The 25,502-nt window shown below is 37.9% G+C and overlaps 1 protein-coding gene across 5 annotated transcripts in view; it reads right to left on the reverse strand.

Moving 5' to 3' along the window:
* Positions 1 to 219: 219 nt before the first annotated feature.
* Positions 220 to 25,502, reverse strand: part of TRIM36 (tripartite motif containing 36) — a 41,846-nt gene continuing 16,563 nt past the window's right edge. For 3 of the 5 annotated variants that reach the window (XM_070462359.1, XM_070462362.1, XM_070462360.1), the window contains exons 3-11: positions 24,921 to 24,950; positions 20,381 to 20,706; positions 17,868 to 18,014; positions 13,714 to 13,809; positions 10,287 to 10,540; positions 9,931 to 10,055; positions 6,189 to 6,479; positions 2,759 to 3,056; positions 220 to 907 (exon numbers count right to left, since the gene is read on the reverse strand). In XM_070462359.1, coding sequence (XP_070318460.1) covers positions 553 to 907; positions 2,759 to 3,056; positions 6,189 to 6,479; positions 9,931 to 10,055; positions 10,287 to 10,540; positions 13,714 to 13,809; positions 17,868 to 18,014; positions 20,381 to 20,706; positions 24,921 to 24,950 — 1,922 coding nt within the window. In that variant the 3' untranslated portion in view covers positions 220 to 552. The remainder of the gene's footprint in view (positions 908 to 2,758; positions 3,057 to 6,188; positions 6,480 to 9,930; positions 10,056 to 10,286; positions 10,541 to 13,713; positions 13,810 to 17,867; positions 18,015 to 20,380; positions 20,707 to 24,920; positions 24,951 to 25,502) is intronic. The other 2 variants (XM_070462361.1, XM_020900017.2) reach the window with 1 other exon arrangement.

Consider the following 25,502-nt stretch of genomic DNA (forward strand, 5'->3'; position numbering starts at 1 on the left):
CATTTTCTAGGCAATATATTCTTAAATACATAATTTTCCATTTAAATATACTACTATTCCTATGGCCGTTTTCGTTTTATCTATCTATACCTTTGTTTTCCTGTTAAAAACAAATGCACAACACCATGCTTAGTACTACTTTCTATTCATAAGGCATTTAAAAAATATCTTCTCTGAGGACATAAACATGATACAAAAATGAAAAACCAAACACAAAGCAAGAGTAATAAATACTTTTGTATTCCTTCCCCCCACCCCAAAACAAGGAATGTCTAAGTGTCAGCAACACAAGCTGATACACATAAATTAGATTTCCTGTGCATAAAAAAAGAGTCCAGTCACCCATCTCAGTGTGAACTAGGAAAGCACGTCTTCTCCCCGGCATTTGTGAAAGGCAGGAAGGCTGCTTAGGTTTTCTGTGTTTGAAGAAGAAATATACACAAAAATAAGTGTGGTGACACAACACTTAGATGATATGTATTAGTTACAGAGGTTAACACCAAGGCATCACTCTGCTCACATTTTCACCCTAGACCACACCAGATGCGCAGACTACATGCTCTCCTGGTAGCCGAGGTACTTGGCTGTGATGGACTCTTCGAGCTGGACCCCCCCGCTGCCCATCAGGGCAAAGGCCGGATACATGGCATGCGAGCAGTCCACCTGTCGCTCATACAGGCATCTCATGTGGTCCACGTCGTAGAAGGCCACGCTGCCCTTATCACAGTCCAGGAGGACCCCTATGCTTGCTGGCATGGGAAGGACTCTGTTTTCAGGTTCATTAGAAGAAGTCGGTGACTTGGGAATGAAAAATTTCTTCATACCTATAGTGACTAACGTAAAGGGTTGTGAAGAATCAAAACAGGTGTCCTCACTTCCACTGTCGTGCCCACTGTCCTGCTCGTATCTGAAACACACAGAGACAGACAAAGCGGTCTTATCTGTATCAGCACCCAGAGGCCTTCATTTTCACCAGATAATATACACGGAATTAAATTAAGATCCATTGTAATTGCTTTTACATCAAAACCTTTCTGTTAAACCATAATCAATTAGAAACTAAGGACCACACAATGTCACTTAGAATTACACCAAGACTCAGACCCAAATTCTGTCATAACGTATCATCCATTTTTACCTATATATATATAAACAGATGAGAAGTTATAAATAATTAGTAATTTTGGCCTATCAAAAATGAAGCAGGGGGAATGAAATAGAAGGGACTTGACAAATATTGAACATTTATAGCATAAAATCATATATAAAAAAACAGAAACCAACACAGATCCCCTAATCCAAAGAATTTATCAGACTAAGTAAAATAAATAGGCACTACAAAATAAAGCAGGAGAAAAAAGCATGTTTCATTCTCCTGCTAAGAACTGTTACTTCCTGGTTGGGATTTTCTACATGGTTCTATGATGCAAGCAAGTATCATGAAGAGTTTTATTCTCCTCTGATTATAAAACAGTAACACCTTAAAGAAAATTTTGATACAAAGTTCCTTCCATTTTTTCCCTATGCAGTGTGCTTCTTATATTAGTACATCTGTGAACATACTACATCAACCATTTTATTCAGGTCTTTTCACTTCTAGTATTTCCCATGTTATAAACTTTTTTTTAACACTTGTTAATAATTTACCAAGTAGACATGTCACTATATTTAATTAACTATTTCCGTATTTCAATTTTCGCTATTATTTCAATTTCTCATCTTAGGGCAACAAGTTTTTCCTATCACTCAGATTGTGACTCTGGCATTTCTGGAGACATAAGTGATCAAAATGATCTGTCTGGACTAGTTCACACTACATCGTGTAACAAAACTAAACTGTACAGAACATTAAACAGTCATTCTCAAGAAACTGAAATTTGCCATGGGAACATGTTTACCGTGATAAAATTTTTAACATGCTTATCGGACGGTTTAAAGAAATTGTATCCATTTAGCACCAATTGTGGGAGAAGGCAATGGCACCCCACTCCAGTACTCTTGCCTGGAAAATCCCATGGATGGAGGAGCCTGGTAGGCTGCAGTCCATGGGGTCGCTAAGAGTCGGACACGACTGAGCAACTTCACTTTCACTTTTCACTTTCATGCATTGGAGAAGGAAATGGCAACCCACTCCAGTGTTCTTGCCTGGAGAATCCCAGGGACGGGGGAGCCTGGTGGGCTGCCGTCTATGGGGTCGCACAGAGTCGGACACGACTGAAGCCACTTAGCAGCAGCAGCACCAATTGTGAAATATGGCATTTAGAGGCAAAGGGAATGGCAACCCACTCCAGTACTCTTGCCTGGAGAATCCCATGGACAAGGAGCCTGGAGGGCTACAGTCCATGGGTCGCAAAGAGTCGGACACGACTGAGCGACTAAAATAAATAAAAAACATTATTTATGCAATTTTATTTATAATTAAGACAACTGATATGAAAGCTTTTGAATATTCTAAATTGTGAAGCTATACCATAATCAAGAGGTGTACCCAAAAAAGACTTGTTTTCTCACAGCATTAGAATTTAACTGCTAAAGCTCATTAGCCACTGTGTGAATACAAGACGACGTGACATCTTTTCTTAGCCAGCCACATAAGCACAGCCAAAACATCTGAATCTAAGAAAGGCATATTCTAAATACTAAATACTCTAAATGCAGTCAGTAAATCCAAGTCCACTTTCAGGCTTGCCTTGCTAAACGAGGTTTACGTTTTACAGAATTAAAGAATTATCAAGATCAGATCAATAAAAGAATCTACCTTGGACTAACTGCGTCCCGGGGAGACCGGAGCCATTCTTGCAGTTTGTCACTGGAGGCGACGCCTGCTTTCACCAGGTACGAATACGGCTCCACACGGAAGGCCCAGAAGTGCTTCCCTTTAGTAATCCCAACATCTCCAATGATGTAGTCTAAGCTGGTGTAATAACCCACTTGGATCCGCTCCGCAGCAAGCAGGAGGTTAAATCCAGCTCTGCTTTCCACACGGTCTCTCTTCAAATTCAGCAGGAGGTGTTCATTATTGTAGCCGCACTTTTCATCAAACAGGAAGCTGAAAACTGCAAACAGAGCTTAAAATTAGCCTGCAAATTATTTATTAGCATTTCTACACTCTATGGCTAAATTTAACAGGTTTTCAAGTAGAAATTACTAAAAAGAGATAGGAGGAAGGATGTTATTATACCCTACTCACAAACCAAAACCCCAACTTAGAAATGATTTCCAGCAAATTCTCTATACCTGAAAATTTTCAGAAATTTCAAAGTGGAAGAAACATTTTCAGTGTAGGAGAAATTTATGAATGTAGCTCCTTGGAATAGATACAATAGCAAACCTAAACAGCTAAACACCTTATACTACTGAATCTCTTCTTCTTCTATCCCTAAAATAAGGGGCTGTATATTTTCAAAAACATCCGCATGTTTTCTTAAAATTTATTCCAAATTTTATCTTTAAGTTAGTCACAGTCGTGTCCGACTCTTTGCAATTCCATGGACTGCAGCCTGTCCCACTCCTCTGTCCATGGAATTCTCCAGGCAAGAATGCTGGAGCGGGTTGCCATTTCCTTCTCCAGGGGCTATTCCTGACCTGGGGAACAAACCTAGGTCTCCTGCATTGCAGCCAGATTCTTTCCCAACCAGGCAACTAGGGAAGCCCAAATTTTATAAATACAAAAAATATTAGCAATTTTAATAAGGTCTTCTCCTTACCAGTCAAGATGGCAGACACAAGAAACAGTGTTTTGCTTTAAAAAAAAAAAAACCAGGCTTTGGGTTCAGAGACACCTGGGTTTGAATTCCTGGCTCAAACATTTAACTGGAGCTTAACCTAAACTTTAATTTCCTCAACTGCAGAATGGAGACACTACTCTCCTAAGCCTATCAACTTAAACCCATTAAGCCTAACATTGTTGGCGGCCAGCCCAGAAAGTGGAAACATCCCAAATGCCCGTCAACAGACAAATGCACAAAGAAAATGCGGTGTCAACTTCAAACCGGCACTTGCCGCTGGCACTTGCCGTCTATCCCTGCAAGGATTAAAGCATGTGCTGCTGCAGCTGCTGGTTTTCAACACTCCTGAGAGCAGTTCAGGGCGGAGAGCAGAAACGAGGCCCTCTGTGCAGGGGGCGGGCGGGGCGGGCGGACTGGTAGGCCTGTTCTATTTTCAGGAGCCTAGTTTATGAGCCCAGTTCTTGTTATCGCCTCCTATCTAGAAAAGCACTAAAATCCTTCACGGTGACGACTGCTCCTTGTGACTAGCAGAAACCTTCTGAAAAAAAAATGTGCTTGATTGCATGTACTCTCCCTTCACCAAAATCACACATATACTGACCTTCCCCCTGCCTCTTTGGAGCAGTTTCTCAGAGCTATCTGAGGTGCTGTCTCCCAGACTGCAGTCCTCATTTTGCCCCCAATAACACTCTCACATTAGGCTTTTTTTTTTTTTCAAGTTGACAGTGGGATATACATACAATGGCATATATCATTCAACCTAAAAAAGTTAGGAAATTCTGATACGTGCCACAACATGAAGAACCTTGAAAATAAGCCAGTCACAAAAGGATTATGCAAATCCATTCACACAGGAGGTACTCAGAATAGGCAGATTCATAGAGGCAGAGGCAGAGTAGAGGTTGCCAGACTCTGGAGGAAGGGTGAGTGGGGGCGTTACTGTGTAATGGATGCAGTATTGATTTGGAAAAATGAAAAAGTTCCAGAGACTATAATGATGGGTGCACAGAATGTACTTAATGCCATTGATGCATCCAGTTAAAAATAGCTAAAATGGCAAATTTTAACACTCAGTCACATCTGACTGTTTGCGATCCCACTGCCTGTAGCCCGCCAGGCTCCTCTGTCCATGGGGATTCTCCAGGCAAGAATACTGGAGTGGGTTGCCATATTGCTAACAAGCTAAAACCATTTTCCATGAGTGAGATCTGACCAGTCTTCCCGGTAATGCCTATTGTCCTGGCATGACAATTCACACTTGCTTTCAATCTCAAATGTCTCCCAGTTTGCAAAATAAATTTAGATGGTCACCCTATTCATATGGCTTCTCCCAGAGAAACAGATGTTCCCCCTCCTCTACCCCCTCCACTTTGTCCATGAAAACAGCAGCTACTTTCAGGTTTCCTTTTTCTTCCGCTTTCAGTCAGACTAGAAAATAAAGTGGAAACTGCATAAACCACAAAGTATTTACGTAATACTTGTAAATGCACCCTAAAACTCTCTTTTGGATATTATTAAAATTCAAGAAAAATAATTTTAGCCAACCTTATGCATTTGGTTGTTGTTATTTTTTCTTAATTAGCTACAATATACATGAAAAACAGAGGGAATAGCACACCCTGGACAAAACGGCAAGGAAGGGCACAGTGCACAAAATATGGGTACATAAGCTACGAAAAATGGACAGGAGCAACGGGGTCTAAAAGCCAAGTGAAGGACCGTCTAACGCAAGGACCAACAGGGCAAAGTGATTCCTGGTCACCAGGATGAGCACAACTTTGCTTCTATACATCCCTTATCCATGGAAACACTGTAGTGACACCAACTAACCTGTAAGTCATTCTCATTCATAAAAATGTACAGGCCAGGTTTAAGTATTATCAGTGGTTACCAAGTTGGACAGGAGAGGCAGTGCTGGGTAGAAGAAGCTTTTAGTATGGAGGGAAGGGGAAGGAGGACTATCCATGTGGCTTTAATATGTGCCTTCCACCCCCATGGGCTGGTAATCACTGGGTTAGAAAAGCCAGATAAGTCAGAATTACGTTAACTAAAATTATACTTCATGTTATTATACCAATAAATTTCTAAAATATCTACCCAGATCCTATGCTAATAGAGATCTCTATAAACTGATCAAAAAAATAGAATTATACTATTTAAAACTTGTAAGGTAGCATTTACACTATTTTAACTCCAAATTAATTACCCTACACATTCAAATGTCATGTTATTCTGTATCTGTTATCAGTTAGAAGTCTAATTCTATTCTCAGCCTGCATGGTGAAATTCAAGTAGTCATTCTATTTCTAAATCCTAGCTGGATATAGAATCTACTTTTCTAGAATCTTTTACGAATGAGAGGTGGCTTTAATGTAGGTCTGCACAGACACATGAGCAGGTGTATCTCTCATCATGGTCTCTTCCCACTGTGTGCTTTTCCTATCCCCAGCATTCACGCACCTGGAGCTGGAGGAGTATGGAGAATCAGTTCTCTGCTGCACGGACTGCAGATGGAACCCTTGTAGGCTCTCACTCTGAAAGCATAGTTACAATCACTCTCAAGATCGGAAATAACTTTACTTGTGCCACACACTTCTATCTCATTCCAAGGCAACATTTCTTCATCTCGATTAATCTTGCGATATTCAAGGACATAGCTATCAGCTTTATCCTTTTCTGGATGGTGCCAACTTATCAAAGCATTGTTGTAAACTTTGCTTTGTTCCTCATTGATCTCTGGCACATCTACACCTGAAAAAAGTATAAAACAGAAAACAACATTAAACTATTATTTCAGAACCTTTATTTTTTCCTCAGTAAAAATGATTTATTGACAGAAACTAAAGGATTTATCTGTTGTCCAAGAACTTTCCATATTTATAATACAGTGTATAAGCAAAAGAATAATTCCTGCAAATACAACAACATGGATGGACTCTGAGGACAGGCTCAATGAAGCAAAGAGGACACAGAAAGACCAATACTGATGTCATGATTCCACTTATGTGAGGTGTCTACAACAGCCAAATTCATGACCTCAAAGACGGGAATGGTAGTTACCAGGGGCTGAGGGGCAGGCAGAAATGTGTACTTATTAATAGACAGGCATAAAGTTTCAGTTACGCAAGATGAATAAGCTCTAGAGATCCGCTGTACACCCTGTGACTATAGACAACAAAACCACATTCTATACCAAAAATTTTTAAGAGGGTGGATCTCAGGACAGGTTTTATCACAGTAAAATTTTAAAAGAAAAGTAATTAAAAAAAAGAGATTTTTAAAGTGTATATTTATGTTTAAAACTGAAAGGGGAAAGAAGAATGAAAAATAAGACAAAATTAGTAAAACCATTTTAGCTTTCCATATTAATTCTAAAATGTCATAAAACAAAATTTTTGACCATATACCCTTCAATGCCCATCTACTGAAATAACCATGGACATGAAATTTCTAATTTCTGTCCTCTTTTAAGTTATTTCAGTAAGTGTTTTAAAATCTAAGTTTGGTTAGTATAATAATAAATGTCAAAATATTATATAATTTCCTTTCATATTATCTTTCTCAGAATTGCAAAGCAATTTAAAATGACTTTTTCTTGGCATTAATAAGCTACATATTTTTGTAAGAAAATCAGAAAGTACATAAAACACACACACACACACACACACAAATTAAGTAACTCAAAGATTATCACTACAATAATTTTGTATAGCTCCTGCCAGTCTTTTTCTCCCAGTGGCATTCCACTGCAGCAACACTTAACTGTTTTCAGAAACATGTTTCTAATTTTTCACTAAAACTACAATGATTAAAATTTCACAGCTAAGTATTTGTGTGTATTCATAATCTTTTCCATAGAATAAATTCCAAACAGCTTAACTGCTTTGGTCATATGGTAAAAATAAGCTATAATGGTTATACATGCACATGCACACATAAACAAACACACATTTATATCAAATCACAGAGAGACACATGAAATGAAAAGCAGAAGTCTCCCTTATCCTCCAGCTGTGTACGAGCAATGGACAGCATGTTTGTCTACGTGTGTCTTTATGCAGCCAGGGGATCAAAAAGTCATCCAAACTACATTCTAAAGTTAAAAAAAAAACCATCATGACTGGCATGCCTCACCCTATACCTCTTCCTTTTCTTTTTTTAAAACCACAGCTTACTAAAAAAAATGTTCATGCAGGAAACAGTGAGGAGAGCACGCCATGGGAGGAAGCTGGGTGACCACTGTACATCCTGGGCCACAGGTTTCCCTGGTTCTTCGTTACGTGGTGGCAGAGCCTGAGATTACCCAACCTCAATCTCCTCTTTCCAAAGACAGTTTTGGGACCCCCCTCCCACCCCCCCCATCAGAGGAGGAAGGACCTTGTACTCCTAAGTAAACAAGCAATAACATATATATATAAAACAATTCAAGTATATATTTTGGAAAAAGAGAATAGATAAGAAAGGTATATAGCCAATAGGAGATTCAGGCACTGATTGGAAGAGAAAGATGGTCATAGTAATGATCCTTCAGTGTTTAACTTTTTAACAAGACATATTTCCTTTGACTAAATACAGATCTACACATCTATATCTACACGATAACTAAGCTTATTCTTTTCCAAGGGCTTCCCTTGTAGCTCAGCTGGTAAAGAATCCACCTGCAATGCAGGAGACCCAGGTTCGATTCCTGGGTCAGGAAGGTCCCCTGGAGAAGGGACAAGGCTGCCCACCCCAGTATTCTCGGGCTTCCCCGGCAGCTCAGACGGTAAAGAATCCGCCTGCAATGCGGGAGACCTGGGTTGGGAAGACCCCCTGGAGGAGGGCATGGCAGCCCACTCCAGTATTCTTGCCTGGAGAACCCCATGGACAGAGGAGCCTGGCGGGCTACAGTCCATGGGGTTGCAAAGAGTCAGACACGACTGAGAGACTAAGGACACACACAGATACTTTCCCAAAGACTGTAACTGTTCACCATGACTAGAAGAGAAATCTGAAGGAGATGAACAAGGTGAGTAGAAGAAAGGAATGGACTGCCTCCCTACTGGTGAGCAGAACACAACACAAGCAGACCTTAGGGACTGAACCATGTGCCCTAAAATGCACATGCTAAGGTTCTAGCCCCTAGTATTGATACCTCAGAATGTGCCTTGATTTGGAGAGAGGGCTTTTAAAGGAGCACCACAGTTAAAATCAGGTCACTAAGGTGGACCTAATCAATACGACTGATATGACTGGAATCCTTATAAGATGAAATCTGGATGCAGATACGTATAGAGGGCAGACTGTGTGAGAACAAGGAGAAGACGCCATCTGCACTTCAAGGAGAGAGGCGTCAGAAGAAACCCGCCCTGCCCCACAGCTTCATCTCAGCCTTCTAGGCTCCAGAATCTAAGAAAACAAATTTCTGGTTTAAATCACCCAATCAGTGGCGTTTCGTTTCAGCAGCCCTAGCAACTCATATAGCACGTAAACACTTAAACATCTTAGAGTCACCTTTAACCTGGAGATACCATTTCCAGGCTCCTGCCCTAGGGAAACCCGTACACAGGGACAGAGAAACACTGCAAAGATGTTTGATAGAGCTGTTTACAACAGATAAAAAACAGGAACAGACTGTCGCTCAGTAGGAAAGGTATTTATATAATGGAGTATTAAAGCTAAAATACAGTTGTAAACCAGAACTTCATATATTAACAAATATTAATCCTAAACTTAATTTCTCAAAAAAGCAATTTGCCAAAAAAGACACATACAGTGTGATGCCATTCACACAATGTTTAAAAACATACAAACCAATAGAACCTAGCTTTGGGGCATAAAAACATGGTTATAAAAAAATAAATGGCATACAATTTTAGGATAGGAAGGTCTGGGCAACTGAGTTGCTGCTTTATAATATCAAGCTGAAGAGAATTTGTGTATATTCTGTTGTTGTTTAGTCGATAAGTCGAGTCCAGCTAGTTGCAACCCCCATAACTGTAGCTCGCCAGGCTCCTCTGTCCATGGGATTTCCCAGGCAAGAATACTGGAGTAGGTTGCCATTTCCTTCTCCAGGGGATCTTCCCAACCCAGGGATCAAATCTGCATCTCCTATACTGGCTGGCGGATTCTTTAGCACTGGACCATCAGGAAAGCCCATGTGTCGTCTACACAGTGTGAATTCTAACCAAAAAAGCGAAGGTATGCTGATACTAAAACTTACCACTTGAGAAAAAAGATAATTCTCCAAGAAGTTCTGTTTGTTTACATGTGTTAACAACATAGTCTTCAAAAGAAGTTTGAGCCGCAGGTCTAAAGCTCTTCAAAGATTCTGTAGCTTTCTGTATTCTAGAGACAGATATAAAATATTTTATATAAAAATGATTCTTTAAAAAGGCAAATCAGACTAAATATCTGCAATGAGATTAACAAAAGAGAGCTTGACTCAACATATGCTTAAGAGTGAAGCAAGAGGTACTGCACACAACACAGCATTCTGAAGCCATCAGAGCTACAGCTGAGACTCGGAGCAGTGTTTAATGACGCTGCTAGAGAGACTGTCAGCTCAAAGCAAAATACCTGACGTGGAGCTGCTTTGCGGTCTGGACGAAGCAAGACTGGTCCGTCTCCTTCAGCACCTCCTGAGCGTACCCCACCAGTCCATTGTTCTCCAGCAGCCCCTGATACTCCTCCATCTGGGTCTGAAACTTGTCTAATCTCAGTTTCTTAGACGCGTCAATGGCCTTCAAAACAGACGCTTTCCTCTCTTCTAGGATTTCAAAGAGCTTTTCAAAATGTGTAACTGCATCTTCTTTAGCCCGCTCTCCATTACACTATTGTAAAACAAGCAAAGCATTAGCTCATCTGCTAAATCCAAATGTCTTTTCATGAAGGAGTCAAAATTCAGTGCAACAAACCCAAATCCTGGAAGGAAGAAGATTTCGTCTGACGCCTTGAAGCTGTCAGAACAATAGCCTGACACCAAATATACTTAGTGAGGGGTGATCAGCAACTTTCAGACATAGTTTGTAATTTTATAATAACTGTATTTCCTTAAGCTTTCAATCTCCAAAGTCCAGCAATAAACAATGTATTCAATGAAATAAAAAGCAATGTTCAATTTGTATATGAAGGAACTTAGGCAGAAATTATCTGATTTAACCGAGGACACAGGAAAAAAAAATTCTGCAGTTATCCATTCATTTCTAATTCAAGAAATTTTATTCTTTCTACCATATTCCAATTTTTAAAAAAGGTAAACCACAGATATAAAACTGAAAAAAATTACATTACTAAGATATAAAATTGTAACTTTTCTCTTCAAATTAGTATTAGTGATATCCTGGGTTGCCCAACAAGTTCATTTGGGTTTTTCTGTAATATCTTACCCAAAAATCCAAATGAGCCTTTCAGACAACCCAGTAACTATAAATAAATTGTAATTTAATTAATACTAATTTAATTACATGTTATGCAAATTAACTTCTTTATTCTTGTTTTTCTGTTCTGAAAACTAGGGATAAGAGAGACCATGTAGGCTTTTCTGAAGATTGAGAAAGATTATTTACTAATACATAAATGCATACCTCAAGGTCTCATATTTTTACTATATAACAGCTGTTCCACTACTTTGGCATAAAATGATCCTCTCTATAGTGCTTATGGAACATTCTGGATGTCCACAAAATCGGAGACTGGCTTGACTTTGCAGATAAGACTAGCAAAGCGCTCACAAGCACTCACACACTCACAGCAGCCAAGAGTAAAGAGTCTTCGAGAACACGCTTAAAAGCCGACAATGTATGGCACCAGTTCCCTGCACATTTCCCAGTGGCTTCTGGCCAACATTTATAATGAAAGGAGATTTTTTCCAGATTTCCTTCTCCTGTTGTCTAACACCAAGCCAAGTTTTTAAAGGGGGGATGGGAGGAGAGAAAGAAGGTGATGACATTCTGGTAGTTTTTCAGTGACATATCACATTAAATTCAGAAATATCATTATACACAGGTAAAGAGGAGACTGTTTCCAGCAAAGTATAATTATAGATAAAAAGACAGTGTCACAAACTTCACTGAGAATGGAGACAAATTTTCTAGTACAGAAGTCTCTTACTGATAACCCTACAAATACAACTTAGGTCAAAGGTACAAAAAACATTAAATAATTTCTCCAGGATCTCAAGGAGTCAGTGCCTACATGAATACTTAATGCCTGAATTCCTCAGTTTTCAAGCTACTGGATGACAAACTCAAAAATAAGCACTGGATTTCCTTATCTCAGCAGTGAAGGCAGGACTTCCCTGGTGGTACAGTAGATAAGAATCCGCCTGCCAATGCAGGGGACACAGGTTCGATCCCTGGTCTGGGAAGAATCCATATGCCGTGGGGGGACTACGCTCATGCGCCACAACTACTGAAGCCCGCACGCCCTAGAGCCTGCGCTCCGCGACAAGAGGAGCCACTGCGATGGGAAGCCTCTGCACTGCACCCAAGAGGAGCCCGGCTCGCCGCAACTCGAGAAAGTCTGCACAGCAGTGAAGACCCAGTGCAGCCAAAAAATACGTTTTAAAAAATAAAGGCGAATGACTGAGAAAACTATGAAAGACAAACCTAAAATGATGACAGATACAATCTCTGAAGACCTACTGTCTAGGTGATGATGTGCTATGTGTTAGGGGATTACAGTAAACTGTGAAGAGTTTGTCAATCAGACACAAATATGAAAAACAAAACCCTACCTTTTAAATTACACATAAACCCAACTTACTTAGGATGGTGAAAGCAATTATTGAACATGAGAAAATATTAAAAACTAAAGCAATACTGGTAATGTGCTATTCACCTAATTTTTCAATAATTTAACCCACTTTTAGAAAGTATTCGTTTTAATACATAAGTCTCATGCTACTCAGAATATTTTTATATTTAATTTAAACTTTTCAAGGGATCAAGAGTAAACGACCTTCAATTTATTTCAAATAAAGAAAAGAAACAGGGATCAAAGTCAGTGAAGAATATTTAGAATTTTAAAATAACCTAATTCTATCCTCTTTTGCTATATTTTTAAAATGCTATCAATTTTTCCAATTTTTTACTGAAATATAATATGCAAAGAGAAAAATGTACACGTAAGTGTAAGGATCACAGAGTCTTTGTGAACACACCCATGTGACTAGCATTCAGATTAAGTAATACTGCCAGCATCCCAGAAGCTGCCCCATATACTCTTTCCAGGCACTGACCCTCCACCTCTTCAACAACTCCTACCCTGAACAACACAGCCTAGTTCCGCCTTTCTTAGCCTCACAGAGCAGGTACTCCTTGTGTCCGGCATCTTCCTTTCAATAACAGTGCAGGATTTATCTACATTATTGCCCACAGTTGTAGATAATTCATTCACCATTGCTATTTATATTCCACTGTTGATGGGCTTTTGAGCGCTTTCCATTTTGTGGCTATTAGAAATAATACAGCTACAAGCATTCTCATATTTTTTTTTTGCAGCTATAAACATTCTAATACATATCTTTTGGGGAACATACGACAGGTATATATTTAAGAATATCTGGGGAATTTAAATAAACCTAGTCCTATTAACATACATTTTTCAAATGCAATTTGTTAGTTTTGTAAAAAAAAAAAATAGATAATTTTGAAAGCCATTATTTTCCTCATGTTGCCACTTCCGAGACATATCTCAAAAAAAAAAAAAAAAAAAAGATAGGTCTCAAAAGTAGCAACATAAGGAAAATGTTTTCATGTGTGTTTCAGTATCATCTAATCACTACCTCTATCAGCACTGATCACACAGCATTCCATTCCTTACATTTGTTTTCCTAGTGCCAGAAAAGCAGGGGTGAAAATCTAACACAACTCTGTACTCCCAGCTCATAAAATACCCTTAGGATTTTATGAATGATTAAACGAATATCTAGATTAATAAAGGAAAAATATGCAAACCTCACCTCTGAAATATAAAAAAAAGAAAAAAGAAAAATATCACGTACCTCTGTCTCTTTCATCAACAAGTCTAGCTCCGAAATTTGACTCTTCACCTGGCTCTCCTTGCCAATAAGGTAATCAATGTCCTTTGAAAGCTTCTCCTGTGAGAACAGATCAGAAACACAAGTAAGTAGGGGAGAAGCATCACAACGGGCTTGCAGGGTTTTCCTTAACACAGCAGCCTCCTCTCTCAACTGCAGTGATTAGTGTCCTTAACCCAGGCTAAACAGTCGCTGGCTTTAAGCACACAGGCCCAAAGACACAAGAGCAATTAGAAGCAGGTCACCCAAAAACAAGCAAAAAGAACAAGGTGGTGATGCTAAGACCAATCAAAAATTACGAATCTACACACTACATTTTTGTTGTCTCATCATTACTCCCAGAATGATTCCTCACAAAGCTTCAAAGCAAACAGAAGAGTAGCAATCCAAATAGTTTTTCTTCCATTAGATTTTACAACACACTCATAAACACTCACACACCCCACACACAACAGGAAAAACAACAAAGAACCTTTCAAAATAATCTTCATGGTCCATCCCAGCCTAGATATTCATCAAACAGTCATAGAACACACAATAAAGAAAACGCAGATGTATACACAATAGGTGACTTTCACAGCTTACTGAATAACTTGTTTATAAAGCAGTCATTTGGGCATTGGTATAGTTTACCATGGAGACAGCCATAGGTTTTGCTGAGATCACTAGCACAGCCCACAGAACACAGTATGCCTAAAATATATTTTTAAACAAACAATAATACCCTGAAGCACCATGGGCTAAAAAACTGTGACAGACAACATATTCTGAGTCTAAGCAAGACTAAGAAAATTCAGGAAACACCTCGCAAGCTGTAGTCCCGACAGAAGATCTGGGCATTCCTGGTCATAACTGGGGACACCAAGGGTTGAAAAGGGTTATTAAGAAGCAGGGCAGAGAATTAAAGCTTTAGGAATTAAAGAGGTGAATCTCCTTCCTGTATCATCATCTTTTTTTTTTTTTCCACTTAGACCATGTTACAGGGTAAGAGAAAGTACAGAAATCAAAGTAACAGGTCTCTCTGGCAGGACCCACCTTTACAACTCTCTGGGACACCCAGGATCAGACCCAGTGAGTTTCCCTCATGGCTCACTAGAGGGACAGAGGAAAGGCCTGTTAGGTGGAGGAACAAGATTTCTGAGGAATCAAGGCAGGATGGGACCAAGAAGGAAACTCAGGATGTTAAGGATCAGAAGAAACATTAAAATCTTGTATCTTAATACAGCATTTTACAGATGAGGAAACCAAAGCTGAACACAAACATCACGCATAAGCAGCTGAGCTAGAAACCTGACCATGCACACTAACCACGCCGCCACCCGCAGAGAGGCACTGCCTCCGCACCAAGCTGCGAGGAAGAGGACAGCTCCTCCAGGACCCCACCCCTGCCTGCGGACCAAACCCACCGGGCCTGAGTGCTGGCACTCTTTTCAGCAAAGCAGCAAAGAAAGGAATTTGGACAATTAAACTGAATTGGACTTAGTTCCAAAACAGATGATGTTAGCAGGGCTAAACAGGCTAGAGGAGGGGAGAGGACAGAATTCAGAAACACGGTCCGAGGTCTGAGCAGTTCCAGTGAGCTGTGATGCTGAGAGCAAGTCTGCAGCCCACAGCAGCCTTTACCTGAGACGGCTCCAGTCTTCTGAGTCCCCTTAAACCTGGGCAGTCTGTGTTAAGACTAGATCTGTTTTAACCAAGAATCAGGGGTCCATTTATTCATAAGCCTCCAAAAAGTATATGCACCAGACACTGATCCTAGACACTCTAGCCAGGAAGCTCATCTCATCTGGGGAGCAGGTTGAAATCCCTTAGTTCTACCAAGACCCCAGCTCTCCAGGAACTGATGAGAGGCTAAATTCTCGAGGACCCCACAGTTGCTCAAACCTAGCTTCGTTCTTAAATGCTGGTGAGTACCACTCTCCTGAGAGTCCATGAGGACACAGACGCCCAAGCTCCTTGAAGGAGGTCAAGACTGGCCTCGTAACTTTACCAAGTGTCCCAGGAGACTCTGAGGCCCACCATGTGTGTAATCACCCCCTGCAACACTCCAACGAGCAAAACTGAAATGATGTCACAAACCTGTCACCTAGATCATGAAGCCCTCTGAAGTAAAACCTAAAACCAAGTAAGAAGGACGATCTTAGGAGGTCTTCTTGCTATTTTTAGCCAACCTAAATCATTTTATCCTTACTAAAAAGTGAATAAACTGAAAACTGCATAGGGAGTCTATTTTTTCTAAAGTCTGAAACATCAATGAGAGAAATTAACAACAGAATGCAAAGGCTAACTTAGGTGTATATTATTGCCAAAGACTGATTCCAGGTAACAGAAAAAAAAATTTTTTTGGACAACTTGTGTAATATTCAACCAAAAAAGAAGCCAAAGGTAAAATTAGCAAACAGAGGTATTGCCACTGTGAGGCACAAGAGAGAAACAAAGACAGGATTTACTCCCTCACTTGAAACAACTAACAGAACAAATGGAACAGATCTCAAGACACTGGTCATCAAGAAACAAAAAGCAGTGACCTTGAGGGATGCGAAACAAGATGAGCCTATGGTGAAAGTGTTAGTCACTCAGTCATGTCAGACTCTTTGCGACCCTATGGACTATAGCCCGCCAGGCTCCTCTGTCCATAGGATTCTCCAGGCAAGAATACTGGAGTGGGTTGCCATTTCCTTCTGGGTCTCCTGCATTGCAAGAGGATTCTTTACTATCTGAGCCACAAGGGAATATGGTGATCCCAGCTTATTGTCTATAGAAGACTTCCCAGACCTGATGCAGAGAATTCAATCTAGGCTCAGGATCTCCTGTGAGAAGGGGAGATAGAGCTGAGAGTCTGGGAAAGCCAGAGGTTATAGACTGTAACACCTAAGAGCAGATGGCCACAAAAAAAAAGAACTCCAGAGATTTACCAAGGGCTCTCTTATTCACAAGAGCTCTGATCAATTCATGTGTGTGACACAGGCTGGGGAAAATATCACCCAGAAGAATTGAAAGGAATAATTTCAGAGCTCACACAAGTTGAGAACAGTGCCTATTCCCCACCAGTCAGACTAAAAAAAAAACATAAAAACCCTCGAAATTCATAGGGCATTGGGAAGAGTAAACAAACAGCTTAACTTTAATAGTCAGATAAAATTAGCCCTAGACCAAAATGCTGTTCTGTCCTGCCTAACAAAGCTTAACACTAAGACCCAAAAGGAACAAATTGTTCCCAAGTAAATTAATCATACACCAGAAGAATACTCTCAAACAACTGTAGGAATACAAAAACATCCAGCGCTCAACAAGGTAAGCTTTGCAATACCCGGCAGCCAATCAAAAGTTGCCAGGCTTGCAAGGCAGGAGGGGAATCCAACTCAAAATGATGAGAAAAATCAGTCAAAATTGATCTACAAATGACACAGGTTAACAGAATTAGGTAAACAAAGGTGGACAATGAACAAAACCTGTAACCCACATGTTCAAGAGGTCAGGCTGAGCATGACAGATCCATAAAGCACAAAACATGAAACTGTAGGTAGATATGCAAACTGATACAGGGCAAAGAACACATAATATACTGTCAAAGGAGACAGTAATGTAAACGGGTGGTAGATTTATAAATGAACAAATTCCTTTTTAAAAAGGAAAAAAGAATGAAACAAAAAAACCCAAATTTAAAAGTATTAAGAGGGCCATGTATAATGTTAACAGACAGCAAGTAACTCAGGTTTAGCTAGAATCCACAGAACAGACAAAAAAGTTTATACCTATTCTACTGGCAAGCAACAAGAATCAAGCGTCTTAAAAAAGCTACTACCCTTCAAAGCGTTGTCACACCTGTAACCACACTCAAGGTCATGGCACTGGGCTCACATAGTGATGGATCATGATGAAGAGTCCTCTGTCCCTCTCAGCACTCAGGCTTTAGAACTAGCACATTACAAGAACGGAGAACTGCCTGGTCACGTATACTAACCACCTAATATTAGCAGATCATTAAGTAATGCTTCAGACTGTTAACTCATTTCAGTAAAACAGATCACACAATTTGCCATGATTTTATACAGGAAAAAAAAGTTAAAGGTCTAAAGTTATAAAGAATCAAAATTTAGCTCTAAAATAAGCTCTACCTTTAAGGTTTTGTAGGCACTGCTCATGGTGGTTACGCGGTGATTGGAATGATTACCACCCAGCTTACAGAGATGACAGACTGGCCTCCTGCATAATTCACAGTACATGTTTATCCTCTCTGTTTCATGCTCTGGGCACATCAAAATCTATAGAATGAAGGATAAAAGTGGGATTAAGGGTCCTCATAGCTTATGTGGCGCTCAAAAGATGTCAAGTAATTGGATAAAGTACCAAAACACAAGGATTTGCATTATAAAATCACTAACAAGCCATTTAAAGTAATAAAAATGTAAAAAGAAATAAAAGCATTTGGTCCATTGTATGAAAATTCTCTATATTAGAACTGTTTTTCAATTTAAGGGTTCAAATGGCCAATTATGTAAATGTTATTTCCCCTAAACTCAGTGCTAAGAAGTTGAAAATTCCTTTCCTATCAGACTTAAACAAGCTAAAAAGGTCCTCTGACCACAATGACTAGGCAATTATTCATGATTATGATAAATGTTTATAAAGTATTAAAACAAACAACTATGAGACCCTATAGCTTCATTATCCTCACAAGAAATCTGTTACTAAGGAACTTGGAACACTTCATAAGGTTCCAAATGTTTGTTTTTACATATTGGTTACCCACATACTGAACAAATTTAGAACTGTGCTTTCCTGATTTTAGTTTCTATCTTTTTATTTATTCCATAAACTATCATCATAGTTAAACAGAATTTTATAGAATACAGCTGTTTTCATTTGGAAGAAAAGGATTGTTTTAATCAAAAAGCTGTTAATTATTCCAAAAGATAATATTTAAGCAGCTACAACTGGTCTGATAGATTAGAAATATTTTTTTAATTCTAATACAAAAAGTCCTAATACTAATATGTAGCTCCAGGAAAAAAAATGGAAAAGATTTCAAATTTTTAAGCATATCCAGGTTCCTACATTCTCAAAGCCATTACAATTAGAATATAAAGCTTGGCTTCCTGCAAGGAATGCAAGAACTCAAAATTACAAGTAAATTACAAGTAAATATTCTATATGATAAGAGACACCTTTTTAGAATTTTACTATAGTGAATAACACTTGGAGGGAAAAAACATTTCTCCTCAATATAACTTATTCATATTTCTCTTATCAATCTCACATTTGTAAATAGAACAAGACTGTAATTTATACTAAAAATGGTCAATTTTCTGAAATTAACTCCTAAAAACTAAAGCCCAACATACTTAATAATTATAGGTTCCTTCATGATAGAATAGTACTAATCAATTTAATTAATATTTTAAAAGACACATCAAACACTAGCTTGAAGTCATAAATTTTTAAAAATCTATGACCTTGAGCATTTAAGAGGAGCTAAGGAATATAACAGAATTTTAAAGTATTTAATAAATCTGTTGCCACACTGGCATACTTTGAGACAGAAGTCATTTCAAAAAGCATAAGCACAGACTGTTCTTGCTTTAATCCACCAGTCCCACAGCATTTAATATGAAATGAGAAATATTCAGCTCAGTTTCAAGATAACTCTGAAGATTGTTTTTTTTTTCCCATTTTTCTATGGAAATGTCTTATGCTCAGTGTCTTATGTTTAAGAACATAAACAGAATTCATACTCACACAAGTTACTAGGTTTAGGGGAATGAGAACATCAATCAAAAGAATCAATTACATGTTTTAAATCTATATAAATCAGAAAGCAGTATTAAGTGAAGATACCAAAAACACATTCTGCTTTTGAATCACATAGTAGGGCAAATTGCAATACAAAGAATTCTTTTTTAAAAAAAAGAGTAATATTTATTTATTTATTTACCTGGAAGAATAATAAATCACAATGTATCCTTTATCTAGCTTCAACAATTACCAATTCAGAGACAACTTTGTTTCATCTAAAACTTCATTCATGAGGTTCCTTTGTTCATTATTACAGAAACTACCTGAATATTTAAGAAATGCAAATCCCACTTCAGATACTATATAACCATTATGTCATAAGCTTCAAACTATTAGGCTGTAATTACTCTTATTTATCCGTGGTACAATTAAGGTAACTAAAAATGTCAGAATGTTGCCCAACCACTCCTTTTAGACAATGACAGGCTTGTCATGTTAAAGGAGAAAAGCTTGTCACTTTAACCATCTCAGTCTTAAGAGTATAGAGAGTATATCTGACACAACTTTTCCTCCCTTTCTCAGTTATCATCACAAATACTCATGTGTTGCACATCATTGTGTTTTAACAGAGTGAACCATACCACTGCCTTCTAAGCTCTGGGGATGTTTAGCAACACACTAAATAACTCCAACTACAAGGCCTTAATTTCTCCTCTCAGCTTTTAAAATTATTTTCCTTCTGTCAGGTTCTAGACTTGGTATAATTTATCTCATCATATTGTTTACTACACTGCTGCTATTGCTAGGTCATGTCCAACTGTGCGACCCCACAGACAGCAGCCCACCAGGCTCCCCCGTCCCTGGGATCCACTAACTTCACAGAAACTTCACTTACCTTGGGTCGAAAGTTCGTAGTTGGACCCACATACTCATGTTGCGCTTTTACGGTACCCCAAGGATGATAAATTTTGAAGCATTCATTGCAGTAGCTTGCACTGCAGTCCATGCAGCTTTTTGTGGATTCTTGGGGTGGTGGCTTACAAAGGTCACACATAATGGCTGTGGCTGCCCTGGCTGCCTGCCGGTATCTTTCAACAATAGTTTCCAAAGTGAAATTTCGAAACAGACCATTGATTCCCCGCTCTCCAAGATCCACATCATGCTCACAGCCAGGGCAAGGAAAAGTGGTTGTCCTAGGGGTCAGTGAATTGCGTTTCCAGCCTGCGTAATTAATAAGTTCTTGTTCAGTTACATAGGTAGGAAAATGAATAGAATAAAAAAAAAGGTGTCATGTTTTGCAAAGATATGTATCTACATATATATTCCAAAAACATAATACTCAAAGTGGTACATATAAATCAGTTCATGTACTGGAAATTCTTTTTTTTTAATGGTTTTATATATAAAAGATAAGCCCAAGCTACTAAGTTATCAAATCAAAGATGAAAGAAATTATTCTATAATAAATCCCATAAAAATACCATATTAAATCAGATATGTGGACAAAGCATACAATACTACACAGGATCAAGATCTTTTGAAAGTATACAATTATATAAAAATGGTTATTTTCATACATCATACCCAAAGGAATGTGGCTTGCATTTAAATGAAAATATCCTTGGCTGATTGATAGGAACTGAGTTTATACACAAAAGGACAGAAGCCCTTAACCCAGGCAGGGTCCATGGATTGACTCCAGGAAGATTCAAATAGTTTCGTAAACTCTTTGAAATTGCATGCAAAATTCTGCATCTATGTATCCATACATACTTTCTGGTTAAATAATCCATAGCACAAAAAAATAATTAAAAGAAATTTAAAAATTTTAAAAAGCAATCAAATCCATGGCTCTGATTCTCAGAAGAATACGTGACAACAAAATTGTTAAGAAGCACCACAATAGTGTATCCCACTGTAGTATTGTTTTATCCAGAAAATTCAGTAGGCAAAATCATTAGTTAATTCAGTGCAATCTATAAAAGAGTGAAAAGCTTATTCATAGACCTAGAATCTTGACTTTAAGAGGAACCAACCATTTAATATCTTCTTATGACCTGAAAAAAAGAATCATTAAGATTGTTTAATTCAGTAAGCCAAAAGATACACCAAAAATACAAGTAACTTTACAACACACTAAATGACCTTTCCTTAGTAGTATCCTGATTTTAACAAATCAAGAAACCAAGGCATGACAGTCCTTACCCACAGGTTCGCAGGAATCTGGGGTGGTTTGTTTAACACAGGTGCATGCCTATCCTGTTTCCTCCTCTCCTGTATAAATCTAGTCCAAGCAGGTAGTCTTGGTTTCCCACAAATTATAAACACAAACTGTTTTGGCTATAGCCTTCTTTCATACTACTATCCATTCCCAAAAGTGAAAATCACATTTAGAAAAGGTCTTTAAACAGCTGTATTAATATTGCCTAGGCAACATTACTATCAATGTCTGACATATCACTACATAAATCACTACAGGTTAACATTTAGTGATCAGTCCATGGTATGAGACATTTGAAGTGATTTTACAACATGCAAAACAGCATTAGGCCCCAAAGCCACTTATGCCAACAAGCATGCAGCTTCATTATCTTAAATTTTAAATATCTTCAAAAAATGTAAAGACATTTTTAAACTTTACATTTAAAAATATACCCAAGAAAGCAGTCACATAAAAATGTGAAAATCCTATGTAAAATATATTCTTGTAATAATTCTAAAAACATGCAATATAGTATGAGATATTTCACACCACAGCAGGCACATAATAAAATAAGCAGCAGAACTATTTTTAAAACACATGCCAATGAAAATTTCATTTAGTGAAAAAACAAGCCAAATAATTCTGGAAGTGATACAGTGCAGTGGTCAAGTTTAAACAAATGGAAATTCATATTTAATCACATGCTTCCACACATGAACTAGGTGATAAAAATTAAAATGGATAACTAATCTTAACAGTCAATGTTTTAAAAAAATAAATTATTGGTTTTGTGAATTGAAAGTTGTGCTCAATTAAGTAATGGGGAAAAAACAAAAGTAAATTATGCCAATAAAATCATGCTTTAACATGTACACTGGTGACACCCAGATTTTGACCCTCATGTTCAGAAATTTCAAAAACAAGTTTTATCCCTTTTCTGTAAACCTCTTTTGTTTTTATAATAAAAAACAAGGTGTAAGGCATCACACTGAACTTCTTAAACCAGACAAAAAATTAAATCAATATATCTTGGCTATTTTTCTAAACATTTTAAAAGCTCTCAAAATTTTTTATGAATACTAAAGAACTTTTATTTTGTCTGTCTTATTTTCTACCATCATTTTCATAAAAATAAACAATAAAATATACTTCAGGGCAATAAAGAAAGCAAGATAAATCTAAGGACAGTCTGAGAAGTAAGCCAGATGGGAAAAAAAATCAAGTCAGTAGAACTAAGAACAAAACAACAGAATCAATATTTCTCTATAACTCTGCTACTATAGTAACTATTAGCCAAGTGCAGCTATTTAAATTTACTTAAGATTTAATATTACCTCCAACTAATAAAAATAAATGGGAAAAAAATTTAATATAAAACTCAATTCCTTAGTAGTAGTACCCACATTTTAAACTGTCAAAAGACATTTTTGGTTACCATCTTGTATGGCACAGGGTCAAACATTTCTATGATTATACAAAGGTCTATGGACAGTACTACTCAAAAGCATGGTATAATGGGGGGGAGTAATGACATCTTAGAAAGGTAAAGAAGCAAAATAGGCCAAGCGATACAATTTTCCAAGTCAAACTCCATTCATGGGGTCAATGATATTTGCTAATTATCTCAACTGTTATTTCATAGAATCAACACTTTCCCCCTATACCTTTAACTTCAAAGACAGAATAAACCAGTTAAGCATAAACCATGACACAGTCATAAAAATGAAGAATCCAAAATTATTTCAAACTGGTTTATAGCAAATCCTCCCCCAAAAGTCATCTCTTCATCCCATGTTTTCCCTTTTAAATGATAAAAAATAGTAATAAAGCATTTCAAAATAGAGTATTTCAAAACAAAAGTTCATCACAAATTCCCAACCTATTCCAACTGCGTATCTTCTGCCATATTCTGGCTGCAAACTTCCACACTGTTACTACCTGGCCACGTGGTAGACTGCATCTCCTCACGTTGACATCACGCTGCCTCCTGGTGCCGCGGAGCGGCCGCCACCTCATGCACCGCCTTAATGCAGCCACATCCTGACCATCTGATGCCTATGAGTTACATTATCCCTTTGAGTACTGGATTTTCAAACTGCAAAACCTTTTTCTCGACTACCCTCTGAATCAAAAGTGGGTAATGAGCAATTATTTTAAGCAAACTGTTCCTGCCTTTCCTCCTAATTATTAAATTTCAACACTTCAAATTCTCAGGGACTCACTAAAGCCTATAAGAGAATGGATTACGTGTGGCTTCTAGAAGTGGCTTAAGATTTTAAAACTGAGGCATGTAGAAGGTGGTGAGGAAAACAGAAAAGGGTAACATTTCAGGTGTTTATTTTCTCCACCAAAATTTAAGGTATCACCAGCATTTTCCCTCAAAAAAAGTAGCCAATTTTACTTTAAAGGTCAACTGGAATAAAAAAAGAAACTATTTTAATACGATGAGTGGGCCCACCTTTCACACAAAAGCAATGTATATTATTTATTCATGAATGAGCAAGACCCAAATGTTAAAACTCAGATTCCAAATACTTTAAAATATTAACAAAATACACCATATGCATAAACAAGCTAAGATTTATGGTATTAACTACCAAATTATAAAGTGAAAGAAAGTGAAGTCAGTCACGTCCGACTCTCTGTGACCCCACCAGGCTCCTCTGTCCACGGGATTCTCCAGGAAAGAGCACTAGAGTGGGTTGCCATGTCCTTCTCCAGGGCGTCTTCCCCACCCAGGGACTGAAGCCGGGTCTCCACATTGTAGGCAGATGCTTTACCCTCTGAGCACCAGGGAAGTTATCAATACCTTTAAGCAAATTAAGGTGCTGGCTTATTTAACCTTCCCATGGTAGCAATATGGCTGTTAATTTAAGCTTTGCTCCATTAAGTAAATGTAAAGCATTTTTAACGGAACATTAAAAAAAAACAATAACAAGGGGATGCTTTTCCTTTAAAAATATCCCATCATGGATACACGTACGTGTGTGTGCATATACAACAAAATGCAAGCACTAATAATCAGAACTTCCTTTAAAAACATCAGAACTTGCTTGAAAATTTAGTCCTGTTGACCTTTAAGTCATGTCAGCCCAATTTGTTCACTTTTCTATATGATTTTGAAGACTTGACCACTGATGATGATTTTTTTTAATTTATCTCTATAAAGTTATTTAATTTAAATCCAACACTATACTGCCTGCGGCCACACAAGCAATAAAGCATTTTCTACCTCTCCACCCCAAAGATCTCCGTTGTGATGCTGCGAACAATGAACAGAAAGCTGGATTTAGAATTGAATTTCAAAGAGAAGAGTCACAACATGTTAACAAAAGATAAAGCAGTAACTGTGTCCTACACATAACACAATTATTGAATTGCCAGTAAAAAATGTGTTTCTCCTGGTACATGTGGCATTTATACAAAGCCACCAATGTAAAGCATTCATCGAAATTATTTTACCACAGTTCAGAATTAAACACTGTTCGTGCAGCAATTAAGAGCCTATACTTTATCCTGTGTTTTTAAACAATCACACATTTGTGTTTTTAAACAGTTACTTATGGTAACTGTTGAAAATACAAAGTCAAAATAAAGTATCTTTGCTTGTTTTAAGTGACCGAAATCAGCACAGTAAATAAATATTGCTAACACTGATTGTATCTTAATGACAACAGACAAATGGGACATGAGAACAAAATGAGAGAAAAATCTTGTGTGTATATATATATGTATATATGACCAAAAATGAACAGTTATACAGCTCTTTTAGATTTTACAACTTAACATGCTAATGTTATATACACAAGTCTTG

This window comes from Odocoileus virginianus, unplaced genomic scaffold (genome assembly GCF_023699985.2).
Source record: "Odocoileus virginianus isolate 20LAN1187 ecotype Illinois unplaced genomic scaffold, Ovbor_1.2 Unplaced_Scaffold_3, whole genome shotgun sequence".
NCBI classification, from domain to species: domain Eukaryota; kingdom Metazoa; phylum Chordata; class Mammalia; order Artiodactyla; family Cervidae; genus Odocoileus; species Odocoileus virginianus.